This window comes from Vigna angularis, chromosome 2 (assembly GCF_016808095.1).
Source record: "Vigna angularis cultivar LongXiaoDou No.4 chromosome 2, ASM1680809v1, whole genome shotgun sequence".
NCBI classification, from domain to species: domain Eukaryota; kingdom Viridiplantae; phylum Streptophyta; class Magnoliopsida; order Fabales; family Fabaceae; genus Vigna; species Vigna angularis.
In genome coordinates this window covers 19,465,304-19,484,538 of record NC_068971.1, presented here as the reverse complement: position 1 = coordinate 19,484,538, position 19,235 = coordinate 19,465,304, and the positions used below count along the sequence as shown (strand labels likewise).

At 34.7% G+C, this 19,235-nt stretch overlaps 2 protein-coding genes across 2 annotated transcripts; both read right to left on the bottom strand.

Moving 5' to 3' along the window:
* Positions 1-5,490: 5,490 nt before the first annotated feature.
* On the bottom strand, positions 5,491-7,269 carry LOC128195306 (sugar transport protein 10-like). Its single transcript, XM_052872550.1, has 3 exons — positions 6,811-7,269; positions 6,068-6,691; positions 5,491-5,946 (listed from the first exon to the last, which is right to left on the bottom strand). Exons 1-3 carry the CDS (start codon positions 7,267-7,269, stop codon positions 5,491-5,493), a joined length of 1,539 nt encoding a protein of 512 aa, XP_052728510.1.
* Positions 7,270-11,760: 4,491 nt separating this feature from the next.
* Positions 11,761-13,540, bottom strand: LOC108323610 (sugar transport protein 10-like). Its single transcript, XM_052872549.1, has 3 exons — positions 13,082-13,540; positions 12,338-12,961; positions 11,761-12,216 (listed from the first exon to the last, which is right to left on the bottom strand). Exons 1-3 carry the CDS (start codon positions 13,538-13,540, stop codon positions 11,761-11,763), a joined length of 1,539 nt encoding a protein of 512 aa, XP_052728509.1.
* Positions 13,541-19,235: the final 5,695 nt, after the last annotated feature.

Sequence of the window (19,235 nt, the reverse complement as noted above, 5' to 3'; positions counted from 1 at the left end):
AAATTTCTTTTTGAGAACTTTTATCATACTAAGGTAAAAAAACCTTTTTATAACTACTTTTTATATTGGTTGACTAATTATAAAAAAAATACACTATTATAAATATGAGAAGCTTTTCTATAACGATGAACCTAAAACTGGTATAGAAAATAGTATGGTACAAATATTTATATATTGATTCCACTTAAAAATGGTATAAAAAGTTTCTTTTCTATACTGGTTAGACCTAGAATCAATATAGAAAGTAACGCAGTGAAAAAACTGTTATATTGGAAAACACTTTCTATATCGGTTAGTCATTATAACCGATATAGAATGTCTGATATTCTTCCCCACCTTCCTTTCATGCTTCACTTTCTTTGTTCTTTGCACTTCTTCTCATTCGTTTCTTCTTGTTCCACCCCATTGTCATGTGCCTTGTTCTTTACTTTCGTTCACTGACTTGCTTTCATTCTTTGTCATTGTTGGTTGACATTGGTGGTTGAAGCTCTCACCGTAGTGGGTGGCCTAAGTTGTCTTTCGTGGTCGTAGGTTGCCATTGGTGGTTGAAGCTTTCGCCATGGTGGGTGGCCCAAGCTGTTATTCGTTGTTATTGAATGCCATTCATGGTTGAAGCTCTCACCGTGGTGGTTGGCTCAAGCTATCGTTAACCGTTGTTGGTTCCCATTGGTGGTTTATGCTCTAGTCGTGCGAGTGGGTCAAGTTGTCATTCGTCGTTGCTAGTTACCATTAGTGGTTGAAGCTCTCACCATGCTGGGTGGGTCAAGTTGTCGTTCGCCTCTGGTGGGTAAAGCTCTCAACGTGATGGACGGGTCAAGTTGTTGTTTGCTTCTGGTGGGTAAAGCTCTCGACGTGGTGGGCGAGTCAAGCTATCATTTGCTTCTGGTGGATAAAGCTCTTGACTTGGTGGGTGGGTCAAGTTGTTGTTCCCCTCTAGTGGGTAAAGCCCTCATCTAAAGTACCTAAAAAACCCTAGAAAGAGGGTTGAATAGCACTTTTATAAAAATTCGTTTGCAACCCTTCTAATATAGCACGTTGTCGAGTTTTGAATTTTTATAATAGATGCTTAGACCCATGACCTAATAAGTTATTATAAAAGATAATTGCTTTTAACTTGCTATTCAGAATGTACACTACAGAGTTTATAAGAACTTCCTTGTTAAAGAATGATCATTTAGTGCAGAAGGTTCTTGTATTAAGAAATAAAAATGTAGCTCCATGTTTTATAAGAAAAGCGTTTAGACAAGAGAAGAAATAATTGCACAAATATTTTTATATTGGTTCACTCCAACTAAGCTACGTTCAATCTCCTTTGCAGAGGCTTTCACTATAATCTTCAACAATATTGGAGTTGAAAATTTATATTTAATGCCCAAGTTTTTGCAAAATCATTGAAATAGTTCATTTTCAAATTCTCCTTCATGATCACTTTTGTTTGAAATAATCTTACCACCTTTCTCATTCTATATTCTGTTACAGAGTTTATAAAAAGCCTTAGAAGCATTTTGTTAAACTTAAATGATAATTTAGCATATTATTATAAAAGAATTGCCTTGTTTCCCTTACCAAGAGGGGGGGGGGGGTTGAATTGGTGATCAATAAAAACAATTTCTTTTAATATCTTTTCGCAAACTAGAATGATCTTTAATCTTTTCTTGAAAATCAAGCAATCAAGCGCATGTGATGAAAGTAAAAGAGATAGGGAAAGAAATACAAACAAAAGGATTTATACTGGTTCGGCCTCAATGCCTACATCCAGTTTCCTTCCAATCAACCTTAGATTGAAGGTTCTTTCACTATAATGATTTGAGTTTTACATCAAAGGTCTTACAGAGAACTCTCTCAAAATGTAAACACCTGTCCCACTCAACAATCAAGTATAGAAAGATAACACCTGCATAAAGAACCACACTTCTTCACTGTAGAACCCTTTGAGAACCCTTCTCAAAGTACCAAGAGCTCCTCACTCTTCTTCCTAGCTACATGCACAGGGAATACCACAATCCAAGATTACAAAAAACAAAGTTTGATCAGTCAAGAGTACACCTCAGTAGTGCAGTAGTTGATCAGCAATGAAAATCATAATCTGTTCTTCAAGAAACCTTCAAGATCATCAACTTCTTTGATTCTTGTTTCTTAGAGCGTCTCAGCACACCTGTATCTCTTTTCTCAAATCATAATATCATATATGAAAGTTTAGAAATGATCAAAAGTCTTAAGAGATGTGTCAATGTGTCAATTTATAGTTATGTCATATCAGACGCAAATCAATCGATTACATTAGAAATGTAATTGGTTACATTAGTAGGAGATGTAACAGAATTACAATTAACACAGCTCTAATTCAATGCACAATTAATGTAATTCACAGAGCATGGGTTCAACACCCATATTGCTCCCCCTATCAAGAATTACCAACATAACAATAAATACCATGGGACTTTTGAAACGAGACTCTATAAAGATTCACATCATACATACAACAAGCTATAGAGATTCACAACAACAACTAGACAAGCTGACTCCCGAAAGTCTCAAATTCTTTTCGACAACCACGATTTGATACCAAAATTTAACACCCTATTAGGATGCCACGTGTAGTTATAAAATCTCACCTTACAAGACGATTTTATGGGGTTCGGTTAGGTTTAGAGTCCAATTGTTAATAGTATTTTTAGGTTTGGTTTGTGTAATTATCGATGGATAAAGATAAATATAAATAATTTAACATTAAAATTACACATCAAGAAAAATCTAAAAAAATCCAAGCAATATGCTAAAATATTATTATAAATATACGAAAAACATTTTTTTTATGGATTTGGTTCAAATTTTGAATGAATATATTTGTTACAAACCATAGGAATTACATAACTACAATGAATTATTTGGAAAATTATAGAACTTTTGTTGGTACAAGTAAATGAAGTTCTTAAACAATCTAATTTCAAATTGTAGCTATATGAGGATGTCCACCATTGACTACATCTTCCGAAATAAACTTCCTTCAAAACCAATGTGATTTCCAAACTTTGTTCATTTCTTCAATCCAAACCTTATATAAATCAATAAGTCCCTCATGCAACAAATAATCATACATTTGCAACCATAATCATACAACAATGCATGCCTTGACTGTTCACTTTACTCTGACTGTCTAGACTGTATGAATTATGTAGCTATGACGTTCTTGCACTCGTGGAAAGGTAATCTGGAAAATCATCAGAATTACCATAGCTGGAAACCCAAGCCGCCACACGAGGTTATCCCTTCATCCCTCACTGTAGCTGGAATCCCAAGTCTACACATGAGTTTAGTCTGATAGCTGGAACCCCAAGTTATACGCAACCATGCTTCCTGCTATTCTCACCACATGCGCCACCATTCTCTACTTGAGACTCGGTGACCATTAGAATGTCAGGATGAACGACAACTTAGTCTGACCATATTCATACTTTATAATTCCATAACCATTTCTGAGATATTCCTCCTTGGAACACTCGTTCATATCCATATAATACAAATCACGTCATACTTTTTAATATTCATACTATTCCATTTATATCACATTTTAAATATCATACCTCCTTAACAACATCTTTCCTCATCCATAACACTTTTAAATAACTTCAAACCAAACATTAAAACAACATCACCATTGAGCACAAATGACTCAGAAATATCAACACTTATTATGAATAAAACCGGACGGTAGAACCCCTCCTATCTGTGAACATGACCGTACGGGATATGGTTTCCCTATGGTGAACATGACCGAACGCTATTGAGCTTGGCCGAGCACTACAAGCTTTGGTCGAACACTACAAGCTTTGGCCTAACACTATTGGGTTTGGCCGAACACTACAAGCTTTGGCCGAACACTACTAAGCTTGGCCAAACACTACAAGCTTTGGCTTAAGACTATTGGGCTTGGCCGAACACTACAAGCTTTAGCCGAACACTACTGAACTTGGCCGAACACTACAAGCTTTGACCGAACAGTCATTAACAAGTAAGGCACATCAGAGACCAAACACAATTAAGACCGAATACCAATACCAGACCGAGTACTATTGCAAGACTATCCACTCATCAACTGAAAACTCAACAGAAGTAGAACTCAATTAAGACCGAACGCAAGATAAAGACCACCCACACATAATACCGAACGATTATGAATTGGTAAGACTCTAATGAGACGACTGAGTACCTGAACATGATCGAACGACCAATTAGTGCATGGTCGAGCGGTCAACAACGCATACTCAACTTTCTGCATAATTCTGCAGAACTTCTACAGAATGATGAACAAATTAAACTTTACCAAAACTAAACATTTTCCCCAACTTTTAATCCTCCAAACATGAATCAAACACATCTTTATACTGAACTAAGAATACCTAAACCTCTCTAACATCATTTAGAGAGTTTCATCTCAGATTTGAGAGTCAATTCTGCAAATCATCTTCTCAAGGACCAAAAATCAGATTTCCTACTCTTTTCACATTTTACAGGTTCTAAGAGTTCTAACAGATCCAAAACAACTTGTTCAGACTCTTTCTATCAACCAACTCCATACCAAATCTCAATTCCCCAATTTCACTACTCAAATTTATAGAATTTCACACGGCACAGTAACATAACACTACAGGGAACAAATCAACATGTTCACAAAATATGACAGTTCATGAGACAATGTCGAGCACACCTAAAAATCCAATTTCATACACATCCAATACCATCAAACAACATATTCCTACATCAAACAAATTAATTAGATTAGCTAGCTTGCCTTACCTCTTAACCGGACCGAATAGTTCTACCACTTCAGAAATTTGCTCCTAACGCCAGAATTCTCAAGAACCTATAGTTCACTGATTTTCGATAACGGACTAACCCAAAACACCACAAAAGTGATCAGAATTCAGAAGAAGCTGATGAACACATGCAACCAGAAATGTGACTTGCATGTGTTAGACAGTTTCAAAATCCTACAAGAACCCAGAGATTGAGACTTACCCGTTCTAAACGAGACGTTGATCGGTGAAAATTGAAGTTCTTGATACCAGGGGTGATTGAGTGTGGTCGATTGAAAAGATGAAATGAGATGAAGATTTTCCAAAAAGAATGACGAGAATGAAAGAGGTTTAAGCTTTTAGAGAGATGTAGATTATGAGAAAATGGGATGAGCTGCGGTTTGAGAAAATTCTATAAAATGCTCAAACTCTTATAGTTGAGACATTTGTCCCTCTCTTCCAGGTGTCATTTTCAGGGTTTTACACACTTCAAGAAAAATCTCACAAAATCCAAGCAATATGCTAAAATATTATTATAAATATAGGACAAACATTTTTTTTATGGATTTGGTTCAAATTTTGAATGAATGTATTTCTTACAAACCATAGGAATTACATTAACTACAATGAATTATTTGGAAAATTATAGAACTTTTGTTGGTACAAGTAAATGCAGTTCTTAAACAATCTAATTTCAAATTGTAGCTATATGAGGATGTCCACCATTGACTACATCATCCGAAATAAACTTCCTCCAAAACCAATGTGATTTCCAAACTTTGTTCATTTCTTCAATTCGAACATTTCTTGTCTCGGGTAGGAGCAAGGCAACAAAAATGGTCATGATAAGCACAAATCCAGCAAAGAAAAAGAAAAGACCAAACTTCAGGTGACAAAGCATGGTTAGGAAAACTTGAGCAATGACAAAGGTAAATAACATGTTTACAGCAACATTGATGCCTTGGCCCGCAAATCGAACCTCTAGAGAACATATTTCACTAGGAACCAACCACCCAAGGGGACCCCAAGACCATGCGTATGCTGCAACGTATGCGCATATAAAGAATAAGAGAAGACTGGCTTCTACATTGGTAAAATAGCCTTCACCACTCACCCCAAACTTTAGAGCAATCATGATTCCAACAGCAAGCTACACGTATTATGAAATTCAAATTAGTTCTTCATGCTAGCAAATTACTTATGTGATAAAAGTGTTATTTTTAAATACTAAAGTAACAACAGTCGTTTATCGATTAAGTTAAGGTTTCTACCTGACAAATAAGCATTTGAATGCCCCCTTCGAGGAACAATATCTTTCTCCCAAACTTGTCCACGGAGAAAATGGAAACAAAAGTGGCAACCACATTAACACCTCCAGTGATAACTGAAGACATAAGGGAAGTATCATTACCAAAGCCTAAAGTTTTGAAGAGGACGGGTGCATAAAACATGATGACATTGATGCCAGTGAATTGTTGGAAAAATGGAATCAGAGAGCAAAACGTGAGTTGGGGTCTGTATTTTTGTTCTGTAATGTTCTTCCATGGATGTTCCACACCTTTGGCTGCTTTAGTCAAATTAACAAGGTCTTGGAACTCCTCGTCAACATTATCCATGCCACGAATCTTTTTCAACATTTTCTTTGCTTCCTCTTCTTTACCTCTTTCAATTAAGGAATTAGGGGTGTCACCTAAGAAAAGAGATCCTACACATAACATGATTGCAGGAACTGCACCAACACCTAAAGAAATTCTCCAACCATATTCTAGTTTAGCGGTGCCATAATTAATGAGGTTTGCAATCAAGATGCCAATTGTGATCATCATTTGAAATCCAATGTTAAGTGCACCCCTTATCGATGTTGGAGCCATTTCAGACAAATACACAGGTACAGACTATTGGAAATAATAATAATAAAAAAGACAAAGGAAAAGTTAAAACAATTTAATCATGAAAATCTCTCCATATTCATATAACCAAATTTTAAAGCATTAACAATGATGAAAAGCCTCACCTGGTTACAATATCCAACACCAAAACCAAGTAATAATCGACCTATGATGAGCATTTCAATGTTGATCGCAAAACCATTCAACAATGCACCAACAAGGAAGAATAAACCACCTGCAAACATTGAGGTCTTCCGTCCCATCATTCTTGTGGTGGTGGAAGCAAAGAAAGAAGCTACTAATGCAGCAAGATATAAAGAAGAGGTGAACAAAGTAAGGAGTTCATTGTCAAATTTGCAGTATTGACTTTCATGGATAGATTCATCTTTCATTCTTTTATAAACACTCGGAAAGAATTTTATTAAGAATGGTTCCATGGAAGTTACTCCTCCCGTGATTCCAAGATCATAACCAAAGAGTAGACCACCCATGGCTGCTACAAAACATGTGACCAATACAAATATCGTGGTCTTGCTTTCATATTGTGTTCCATTTTCTCGAGTAGCGAAAGCTCCACCTGCCATCTTAAAAAATGTTATATTATAAATACAACTTTTTCTTTGTCTTAACTTTTCTTTCTTTATCTACATATGAGATTTTAATTATGAACTTGTTTTATAATCTAAAATATGCTAATAATAAGATCTAACACACAAGATCGTGTAACAAAAATAAAATAACTTATTTAACAATATTTTATATTTTTAAGCAATTTAATTATCTATGTGTTGTTTATATCTTAATTTAGGTGTATTGGCTTTTCAGTTAGAACTAATATATTATTTTAAGAACTTCAAATAAGAACTAGATTGTCCAAATATACATAATCATTGTTTTACAAAAAGAAGGTTGACCATTAGTTCACGATAGTAATTTATTTATAATTAAGTTAAGAACATAAGTTAAGAATCAATTTATATGTCTGTATAGCAATATTTTGTTTATCAGTATTTATGAAAATTTTATATGTTCTCATAGTAATATTGTATTGATAGGTCTTTGAAAAAATAATTAACAATATTTTAATACTAGTAAAGTGTGTCTGTTTCAATATACTATAGTGGTTTCTAAACCTATATTATGTTTAGTTATAAGATTGGCATTATAATGGGATTGAGTTTTTAATGGATGGTAATACAAATTTTGAACAATTTATTTAAGGCTCCAATACTCTTTAGGTCCCTATTTTCGTCAACTTTGTTCATTGTGAGAATTATTTTTTCGAGTGTTTATTGTGGTACTTTATGTTCAATTTGGTCACGTCGTCTAAATCATTAATTACAGACTATACAAGTTGGTAATGTTGGAATCAGTTGTTGGATTGTTGCTTACGTGGTTTTCCTACACAATTATTTAGGTGACCATTCCACGTTACTTCGTTCCTCCACCACCATGAATGCAACCACCATTGAAGCCACCACTAGAGCAACTTTGTTCATCCACCACCGTGAATACAACCCCCAAAAACGCAGATCCAAAATGTGAACATCCCTCGAGACACCTCGCAAGCCACACGTGAAACGTCCATCACATTGTGCCACCATTCCAGACCATAAGCCTCATTCACCCACTGCGTCGTATTTCTCTGTGAGCCATCAACTTCAGCCTTTAACGAAACACCTGCAGATCCAAATCGCACAAACCACGTCAAACTCGATCTACATCTCATGCCTTCATCACCAACATAGATCTACCTCTTTCACCACTACGATGAACCACTAAGAATCACGATCAATAACAGACCACCAAGTAACTACACCAGAACCATGACACTATCACACCATCAAAAACCCTAAATTTCAATAAGTGTCCCAACACAAAGTTTTTAATAAGGTTATCTTCATGTTTGTGTTATTAAGGGTCTAAAGGAAAAAAAGTTAGTAAATTATTAAAACAATGTTGATAAAAGTTGAAAAACTGTTATTTTTAGACTTAAATTGGACATAAAAAACAACCTTTATGACTTAGAAACTATATTGTAATCATGCTTTTGCTTATGTTTTTGAAATAAGAGAGTTGGATGGGTTTTATGCTTGGTTTCCCTTGTTTTTGCAGGTTTTGAGATGAATTGAATGGAAGAAGTGAAGTAGCCATAAGTTGGAGTCAGAAAAGGAAGAAAAAGTGCATAAAAGAAGAGCCGCAAGTAATGCTCAGCGGAAATTACCGCTAAGTGGCCATCTGAAAACCCGCAGTCACTGCTGAGGGGCAAAACTGCAGCTCAGCGTCAAATAGAAGAATCACACTTACCGCTGAGCAGCATTTTTATGGGCTTTGGGCCACTTTTGTATAATCTTTAAGAGTCTATATAAGGTTTTAGTCAACCTAGGGTTAGTATCTTTTGGCAGAACAAAGCAAAATCACACTTTCTTCACCCCTTGGAGGAGAATTTTGGATGCTCAAGCTCCACTCTTCAAATTCTAGGGTTCTATCTTTCATTCTTTCATTATTTTTCATCTAGTTTCACCATGATTATGGTGAACTAAACCTTCTTTTTTGTTGGGGAATCAATGTAATCCTTTGAAACTCTCATGTATTGAATTGGTTCTTTAATTCATATGCTTTCTTTCATTAATTGTTAGGGTTTTTCTTCTATACTCTATGCATGCTTTGTTTAACTCATTCAATTTCATGATCATTAGTTTTATTTGTACGGACACATAGATAAGTCTAGACATGAAGAAATTCTCCCAATAGTAATATTGCCTAGACATAGGGATTGGAAGATTGGTTGCCTTTAAGCTTCTGTGCGAATGTAATGCATGAATAATTTCTAGGGAGACAAGACATTGTAAACTAGTGATTAGGAGTAGGCTTTCTTCACCAAGACATTGGGTTTAAGGTAAATTAGAAAGTGACATTAATATTAATGAAGAAGATGAATTCTTGAATACATGAGAGTGGATAGGATGAATTGAAAACCCCCAACAACATTATCATTCAATATATTTCAATCATGTTTTGCTTCTTTTGTTCAATTGATCAATACATGCATTCATATTTACTTTTTTAGTACTTGCATTTAAATCTAAAAGAATTTATTCACAAGTCTAATTTAATCAACAAATCACATAATTGTTTAGGCCGTGAGTCCTTTGGGAAACGATATTTGGTCTTACCATTTTATTATTACTTGATACGATTCGGTTACACTAACAGAGGATTAACAAACGTAAGTAAAGAATTAGTGTCAGGATCCTCACACGTTGGCATCAAGTATCAATACCCCAATCCTTTTGGCATTTGGTGCCAATGCTTCTGATACTTAATCATCTTCTGTAGGATCCAAATGCAAATTTCTAAGTACTAGTTAGATATTTTTCAACATGCTACTCTTCGTTGTTCTGTGGTTGATGGCATTGCAATATACCACTCTCACTAGACTTCAAATTAGCTTTGTAGTCAATAAAGGTTCTTAGTTTATGGCCTAACCCCTAGACTTTCCTTGAGTTATGTTTAAATGTATTTCAAGGCACCTCAAAAGTACAGTTTTATTGATTGCATCTTCAATCTGTCTCCTTTGCTTGACCTTTATCTATTCGAGCATTCAAATTTAATCTCTGGTGGTATAGGAAGTAGAAAGTTGTTTCTTGCTCCAACACCAAAGTTGAGTACAAAAGTTTGGTTCACACATTTACAAAACTTACTCATGCCAATCCTAAGCTCTTTAGGTTGAACATTCATTCTACTACCTAAGTTCTTCATTATGATAATAAAAGTGTTCTTTTCATTACACAACCTAATGCTTCATAGAAAAATTAAGATTATACAAAGTGTCAGAGTAGATGTCTTCAAATGAAACATTACCATAATGTTCTTCAAACATCTTAACGTCTTTTTTTTTTGGGTGCAGAGATTTTGATTAAGTCTTTTTGCTATTTTGATCTTCATAAATATGAAGAACAAGGTATACAATCATCGAAGCACCTTATCGTACATGCATTAATTATTTTGAACGTTGATAAGCGTTAGGTCGTATTGCATGTTCAAATCATTTTATCATTTGTCCATTCATTAATAAAGGCATCGTTTTGTAAAGCATTCAACATAAAAGTTGTTTGAGAAATGCAGCGTTTAGCATTCTTTCGTTAGACAATACATTTCATAATATGCTTGCTTGAATTTACACTTCTTTTTAATGATACACATTTTAAGCTTCAGTGTTATGTTTGAGATAGAAGCTTTTGTTCATAAAACGTTTTCTTGTAAGATGTTATTCATTTAGACGTTTAAATGGTGTTTTTAAAATTCTTTTTCTTACCCATATCGTCTATGACTCCATTTCATTGTGATGTCCTTGGAGTTGAAAATTTATATTTCATGCCAAAGTTTTCGCAAAATCATTGAAATAGTTCATTTTCAAATTTTCCCTCATGATTACTTTTGTTTGAAATAATCTTACCACCTTTTTCATTCTAATCTCTTATAGAGTTTATAAAAAGCCTTAGATGCATTTTTTAAAACTACAATGATAATTTAGCATACCAACATAACAATAAATACCATGGGACTTTTGAAACGAGACTCTACAGAGATTCACATCATACATCCAAAAAGCTATAGAGATTCACAACAACAACTAAACAAGCTGACTCCCGAAAGTCTCAAATTCTTTTCGACAACCAGAATTTGATACCAAAATTTAACACCCTATTAGGATGCCACATGTAGTTATAAAATCTCACCTTACAAGCCGATTTTTTGGGGTTCGGTTAGGTTTAGAGTGCAACTCCTAATAGTATTTTTAGGTTTGGTTTGTGTAATTATCGATGGATAAAGATAAATATAAAAAATTTAACATTAAAATTACACTTCAAGAAAAATCTAACAAAATCCAAGCAATATGCTAAAATATTATTATAAATATAGGACAAACATTTTTTTTATGGATTTGGTTCAAATTTTGAATGAATGTATTTCTTACAAACCATAGGAATTACATTAACTATAATGAATTATTTGGAAAATTATACAACTTTTGTTGGTACAAGTAAATGCAGTTCTTAAACAATCTAATTTCAAATTGTAGCTATATGAGGATGTCCACCATTGACTACATCATCCGAAATAAACTTCCTCCAAAACCAATGTGATTTCCAAACTTTGTTCATTTCTTCAATTCGAACATTTCTTGTCTCGGGTAGGAGCAAGGCAACAAAAATGGTCATGATAAGCACAAATCCAGCAAAGAAAAAGAAAAGACCAAACTTCAGGTGACAAAGCATGGTTAGGAAAACTTGAGCAATGACAAAGGTAAATAACATGTTTACAGCAACATTGATGCCTTGGCCCGCAGATCGAACCTCTAGAGAACATATTTCACTAGGAACCAACCACCCAAGGGGACCCCAAGACCATGCGTATGCTGCAACGTATGCGCATATAAAGAATAAGAGAAGACTGGCTTCTACATTGGTAAAATAGCCTTCACCACTCACCCCAAACTTTAGAGCAATCATGATTCCAACAGCAAGCTACACGTATTATGAAATTCAAATTAGTTCTTCATGCTAGCAAATTACTTATGTGATAAAAGTGTTATTTTTAAATACTAAAGTAACAACAGTCGTTTATCGATTAAGTTAAGGTTTCTACCTGACAAATAAGCATTTGAATGCCCCCTTCGAGGAACAATATCTTTCTCCCAAACTTGTCCACGGAGAAAATGGAAACAAAAGTGGCAACCACATTAACACCTCCAGTGATAACTGAAGACATAAGGGAAGTATCATTACCAAAGCCTAAAGTTTTGAAGAGGACGGGTGCATAAAACATGATGACATTGATGCCAGTGAATTGTTGGAAAAATGGAATCAGAGAGCAAAACGTGAGTTGGGGTCTGTATTTTTGTTCTGTAATGTTCTTCCATGGATGTTCCACACCTTTGGCTGCTTTAGTCAAATTAACAAGGTCTTGGAACTCCTCGTCAACATTATCCATGCCACGAATCTTTTTCAACATTTTCTTTGCTTCCTCTTCTTTACCTCTTTCAATTAAGGAATTAGGGGTGTCACCTAAGAATAGAGATCCTACACATAACATGATTGCAGGAACTGCACCAACACCTAAAGAAATTCTCCAACCATATTCTAGTTTAGCGGTGCCATAATTAATGAGGTTTGCAATCAAGATGCCAATTGTGATCATCATTTGAAATCCAATGTTAAGTGCACCCCTTATCGATGTTGGAGCCATTTCAGACAAATACACAGGTACAGACTATTGGAAATAATAATAATAAAAAAGACAAAGGAAAAGTTAAAAACAATTTAATCATGAAAATCTCTCCATATTCATATAACCAAATTTTAAAGCATTAACAATGATGAAAAGCCTCACCTGGTTACAATATCCAACACCAAAACCAAGTAATAATCGACCTATGATGAGCATTTCAATGTTGATCGCAAAACCATTCAACAATGCACCAACAAGGAAGAATAAACCACCTGCAAACATTGAGGTCTTCCGTCCCATCATTCTTGTGGTGGTGGAAGCAAAGAAAGAAGCTACTAATGCAGAAAGATATAAAGAAGAGGTGAACAAAGTAAGGAGTTCATTGTCAAATTTGCAGTATTGACTTTCATGGATAGATTCATCTTTCATTCTTTTATAAACACTCGGAAAGAATTTTATTAAGAATGGTTCCATGGAAGTTACTCCTCCCGTGATTCCAAGATCATAACCAAAGAGTAGACCACCCATGGCTGCTACAAAACATGTGACCAATACAAATATTGTGGTCTTGCTTTCATATTGTGTTCCATTTTCTCGAGTAGCGAAAGCTCCACCTGCCATCTTAAAAAATGTTATATTATAAATACAACTTTTTCTTTGTCTTAACTTTTCTTTCTTTATCTACATATGAGATTTTAATTATGAACTTGTTTTATAATCTAAAATATGCTAATAATAAGATCTGACACACAAGATCGTGTAACAAAAATAAAATAACTTATTTAACAATATTTTATATTTTTAAGCAATTTAATTATCTATGTGTTGTTAATATCTTAGTTTAGGTGTATTGGCTTTTTCAGTTAGAAATAATATATTATTTTAAGAACTTCAAATAAGAACTAGATTGTCCAAATATACATAATCATTATTTTTACAAAAAGAAGGTTGACCATTAGTTCACGATAGTAATTTATTTATAATTAAGTTAAGAATATAAGTTAAGAATCAATTTATATGTCTGTATAGCAATATTTTGTTGATCAATATTTATGAAAATTTTATATGTTCTCATAGTAATATTGTATTGATAGGTCTTTGAAAAAATAATTAACAATATTTTAATACTAGTAAAGTGTGTTTGTTTCAATATACTATAGTGGTTTCTAAAACTATATTATGTTTAATTATAAGATTGGCATTATAATGGGATTGAGTTTTTAATGGATGGTAATACAAATTTTGAACAATTTATTTAAGGCTCCAATACCCTTTAGGTCCCTATTTTCGTCAACTTTGTTCATTGTGAGAATTATTTTTTCGAGTGTTTATTGTGGTACTTTATGTTCAATTTGGTCACGTCGTCTAAATCATTAATTACAGACTATACAAGTTGGTAATGTTGGAATCAGTTGTTGGATTGTTGCTTACGTGGTTTTCCTACACAATTATTTAGGTGACCATTCCACGTTACTTCGTTCCTCCACCACCATGAATGCAACCACCATTGAAGCCACCACTAGAGCAACTTTGTTCCTCCACCACCGTGAATACAACCCCCAAAAACGCAGATCCAAAATGTGAACATCCCTCGAGACACCTCGCAAGCCACACGTGAAATGTCCATCACATTGTGCCACCATTCCAGACCATTAGCCTCATTCACCCACTGCGTCGTACTTCTCTGTGAGCCATCAACTTCAGCCTTTAACGAAACACCTGCAGATCCAAATCGCACAAACCACGTCAAACTCTATCTACATCTCATGCCTTCATCACCAACATAGATCTACCTCTTTCACCACCGCGATGAACCATTAAGAATCACGATCAATAACAGACCACCAAGTAAATACACCAGAACCATGACATTATCACACCATCAAAAACCCTAAATTTCAATAAGTGTCCTGATGAAAAATTTATGAACACCGAAAAACGGCGCCAAAAACTTGTTTAACCCTCGGCAAGTGTGACCGAATCGTATCAAGTAATAAACTCGGTAAGACTAAGTATCGTTCTCCCAAAGGACTCACGGCCTAGTTAGTTATATGATTTGTTGATTATTTAAGACTTGTGAATAAATTCTTGAGGTTTCAAATGCAAAAGACAATAATTAAATATGTATGCATGAGTTTGATCAATGGCAAAAAGGAACACAAACACGGAATGAATTATATGGATGAGTATGTTGTTGGGGAAATCAATTTCATCTTATCCACTCTCATATACTTTTAGGAATTCATCATTCTTTTCATCAATGTTAATGTCACTCTCTAAATCACCTTGCAAGAAAGCATATCCTTAATTACGAGTTCATACAATTCCTAGCATCCCTAATAATTAATTCTGAAGCACAGGAGCTTAAAGACAACCAATCTCATATCCCTATGTCTAGGCGATATTACTTTTGGGAGAAATTCCCCGGATCTATATTTTACCGTATGTGTCCATATCACTAAAATCAATAATCATGACATCGAATGAGTTAAACAATGCATGCTTTGAGCAAAGAGGAAAAACCCTAACTAATGATGAAAGAAATCATGTATCTCAAATAAGATGTTTAAACACAAATTCCATATATGAGAGTTTCACAAGATTACATTGATTCCCCAACAACAAGAAAGGTTTAGTTCACCATATTCATGGTGAAACTAAATGAACAATAATGAAAGAATGAAAGATAGAACCCTAGAAAGATGAGAAGGTAGCCTTAGCATCCATGATCTTCCTCCAAGGGGTGGAAAGGTGTGTGTTTGCTTCGTCTCCAGCCAAAGATACAAACCCTAGGAAGTCCTAAAGCTTATATACTATTCGCAATATTACAGAAAAGTGGGCCTAAGCCCAAAATACCACCGCTCAGCGATAAACTACTGCTCAGCGTTACTAGCGCAAAGTCCAATCTCCCCTCAACTGCACTTTCACCCCTCAGCGGAGCCAACGTGTGTTCTTGAGTGCCGCTCAGCGGTAAACTGGCGCTGAGCGGTACTTACGGTTTTTCTTCTTTTGCACTTTTTGAGTTCTTTTCTGATTCCATCTCTATCCTTCTTCACTTCTTTCATCAAATTCATCTTAAAACCTGCATAAAACACTGAAATCAAGCATAAACCTGTCCAACTCTCTTATTTATGAAAATATGAACAAAAGCATGATTCTAAGCTAGTTTCTAAGTGTTAAAGGTTGCTTTTAGTATCAATTTTAAGCATAAAAATAACAGTTTTTCAACTGTTATCACAATCCCAAACTTAGAACTTTTCTTGTCCTCAAGCAAACAAGATGTAACTCAATCTTCTACACATCAATACATGGTTCACTCCATTCAAAAATCCTCTTTTCAAGATAAGTAAATACTCAATTAAGCTCATGACAAAGACTTCAATCAAGACATGCACATGCTTTAGTGTTCACACAATCACCTAATAACCAACAAATGCTACTTTTCATGAATGATCAATCAACTAAGCATGGATGCTCATGTGCTCATGGAATCTTTCCTCACTAGATATAGTGTTTCACTCAAACACACAAGTGTATAAGAGGTAATCACTCATTCACTCTACTATCACAATGTCACAAGAATTTACTTTGCCTTTCATTTAACCATAATCAAATACATTCACAAGCATGCATCATCACAAGGACTTTTCAATGGCTTATAATGTGGCTGGGCTAACAAGAAAATTGGTTTTTCTATATCACAAAACCCTTGAGTTAAGAGAATCATATAAACACAACCATTCTTACTTATTCCCAACTTTCCTTTGCATTGAACTTTGCTTTTTTTTTTAATCTTTTCTTTCACTTTTTCTTTTTCTTTTCACATACTTAGTTTTTAGCTCTTAGCTCAATGCTTTCAATTTCCCTTTCATAACTTCCCAACAACCCCAAACTTGAACATTTATCAATACCATCAGATATTATCTACTTAACTCAAGGTAAAGCTTTTCACAAGGGGTTTTCAAGTCATGTTCAAGGTTAAGGGTTCAAAGGTTAGAACACATAGTGCTCTCTTTTAGTGGGCTAAATTCATGCATTTGGCTAACAAAAGGGTTACCAACAAATGGCCTTGATCATATGATGCAAACAGGCAATTGATTCAATCATAGAAAACCTGGGCAAAATCATTCATGCTTTCAAAGTAATAGCATTCAATCACAAAAACTCTAGAGCTCAAAACCTCACATATAAGCTCATTCACATTCCACATATACACATCCTGCTTAGTATCATAATCACAATTACAACATCATGAATTTGTTCACAAAGCTTGTGAATCACCTGTATAAGCATCTAATGTGCACATCTCAACATCAATCAATATCAAAGCATCATTAGGCATTACTTATCAAACAACAATCATAAGCAAACCATCATAACAGACAAAGTTTCCAATTGAGTACATCAAACCTTATTCTAAAAACAAAAGTGATTGATAAAACAAATCATGCTCTAGTGCTTTGAAAAACTCAGCCCCATCAATGATGCTCTCTCCCAACCCCAAACTTAGATGGAAAACTAGTGAGAAAGTGAGTGGAAGGAAGATTTTCAAAAGAGGAATGAAAGGAAAAATGTAGAGAACCTTTGGAAAAGTGTTTAGGAGTGTGTGTGCAGAGAAGAATCTGAAAATAGAGGCCAAAGCGTGACTTAGGGTATAAAAATACCCTAATGGGCTCGGGTTCTGCTAAGGGGCAACCTAAGCCCATTTTACGATACCACCGCTCAGCGGCACTTTCGTGTTGTGCTTTTCTTCTTTCTAGCTTACCCTAGGTGCCTTCTACTCATGCCCCTCACTTGCTCCCTGCAATTAAGTTCTCATAACACTCAAACATTCAATCCATATCATGCAACTAAAGCAGAATCAAAACAAATAATACAGATAAAATCAATCAACTGGGTTGCCTCCCAGGTAGCGCTTGTTTAATGTCACGAGCCTGACCCAAAATCCTCCAGCACCCTTCAGTAGATGCAAATCTTTCTTACCAACATCCATCAGTAGGTGTATACAAACATAGTATCCTTCAGTAGATACTCTTCCGCCTAACATCCATCAGTAGATGTAAACCCTGTAACAAACTTATAACAAAAACAAAAATACCCAAAAGTTCAAAATTACATCACCAAATCAAAAATTAAAAGTTCTTAAATCACTGGGTTGCCTCCCAGCAAGCGCTCTTTTAACGTCACTAGCTTGACCCAATAAAACTCAAGTTCTTTCTTCTTTTTCTTCTTTCTACTGAACTTCTTCAGGAATTTGATAAAACCAGGAACCTATTACAGTGTCTCAATCATAGGAACTTTAATCTCCAATTTCTTGAAGATTTCCATAAAGCACTTAAATTTCTTTTCCTTCCTATGATTCTTCTTTAGATGAGGATGTGGGTTTTCATATGATTCCTTCTTCTTTCCTCTAATCTTCTTTTTCTTACTTTTCCTCTCCCTAAATTTTCTCTTTTTCTTTCCTCTTATTTTTTTCTTCCCTTCTCTTTTTCTTCTCAACTTCTTTATTTTCACACAAATTTTCTTTCTCTCTTCTCTCTCAACCACTTCTTTTTCTTTTTCATCATCTTTATCTTTCTCACTTAACTCTTCTTTTTCTTTTCTCTCTATCTTTTCCTCATCTCTCCCTATTTTTTTCTCATAAAAAATCTTTTCACTTTCAGTGACAATGGCTTGACCTTCCTCCTTAGGGTTAACTTCAGTATTAACCTTAACGTTCAATCTCTAACTAATGTAACGAAGGTGCATCTCCATCCTTTTACATGATGCTTCAATGCTTTTCTGAGTAGAGATGGAATTTTTCAAAAATCGTTGCAGGATGTCATCCAAACTTTCTGATAGAGAGGGTTGTTGCTACCATTGTTGTAGTGGCGGCCTATCAAATTCTTCGGCAGCTTGAGTGCTTTTGTGATGACAATTAGATATTTGTATGTACTGTTGAAGTGTGTCCTCCAACGTTGTCCTTCTTCCCGATAGAGAGGGTTGTTGCTGCCATTGTTGTGGTGGCTGATTCTTAAATTGTTCGAAAGCTTGCCAAAATTGACTTTGATCCATGCTTGAGTGAGGTTCCCACCAGTGGTTGAAATTACCTTAGTAGAATTGAGTGCCCATATAGTTAAATTCTTGTCCGAATTGCATCCTGCAAACATTAGGCACAAAACTCTAAAAAATATTTGTTAGCACAAAAAGATAGAGAAGATAGATAAAAAAAAATCAAAGGATATAATTGAAAAGATAAGAAGATAGGAAATGAAAACAGAAAAACAAAAACAGAAAATAAAATAAAATAAAATAAAAATAAAAACAGAAAATAAAA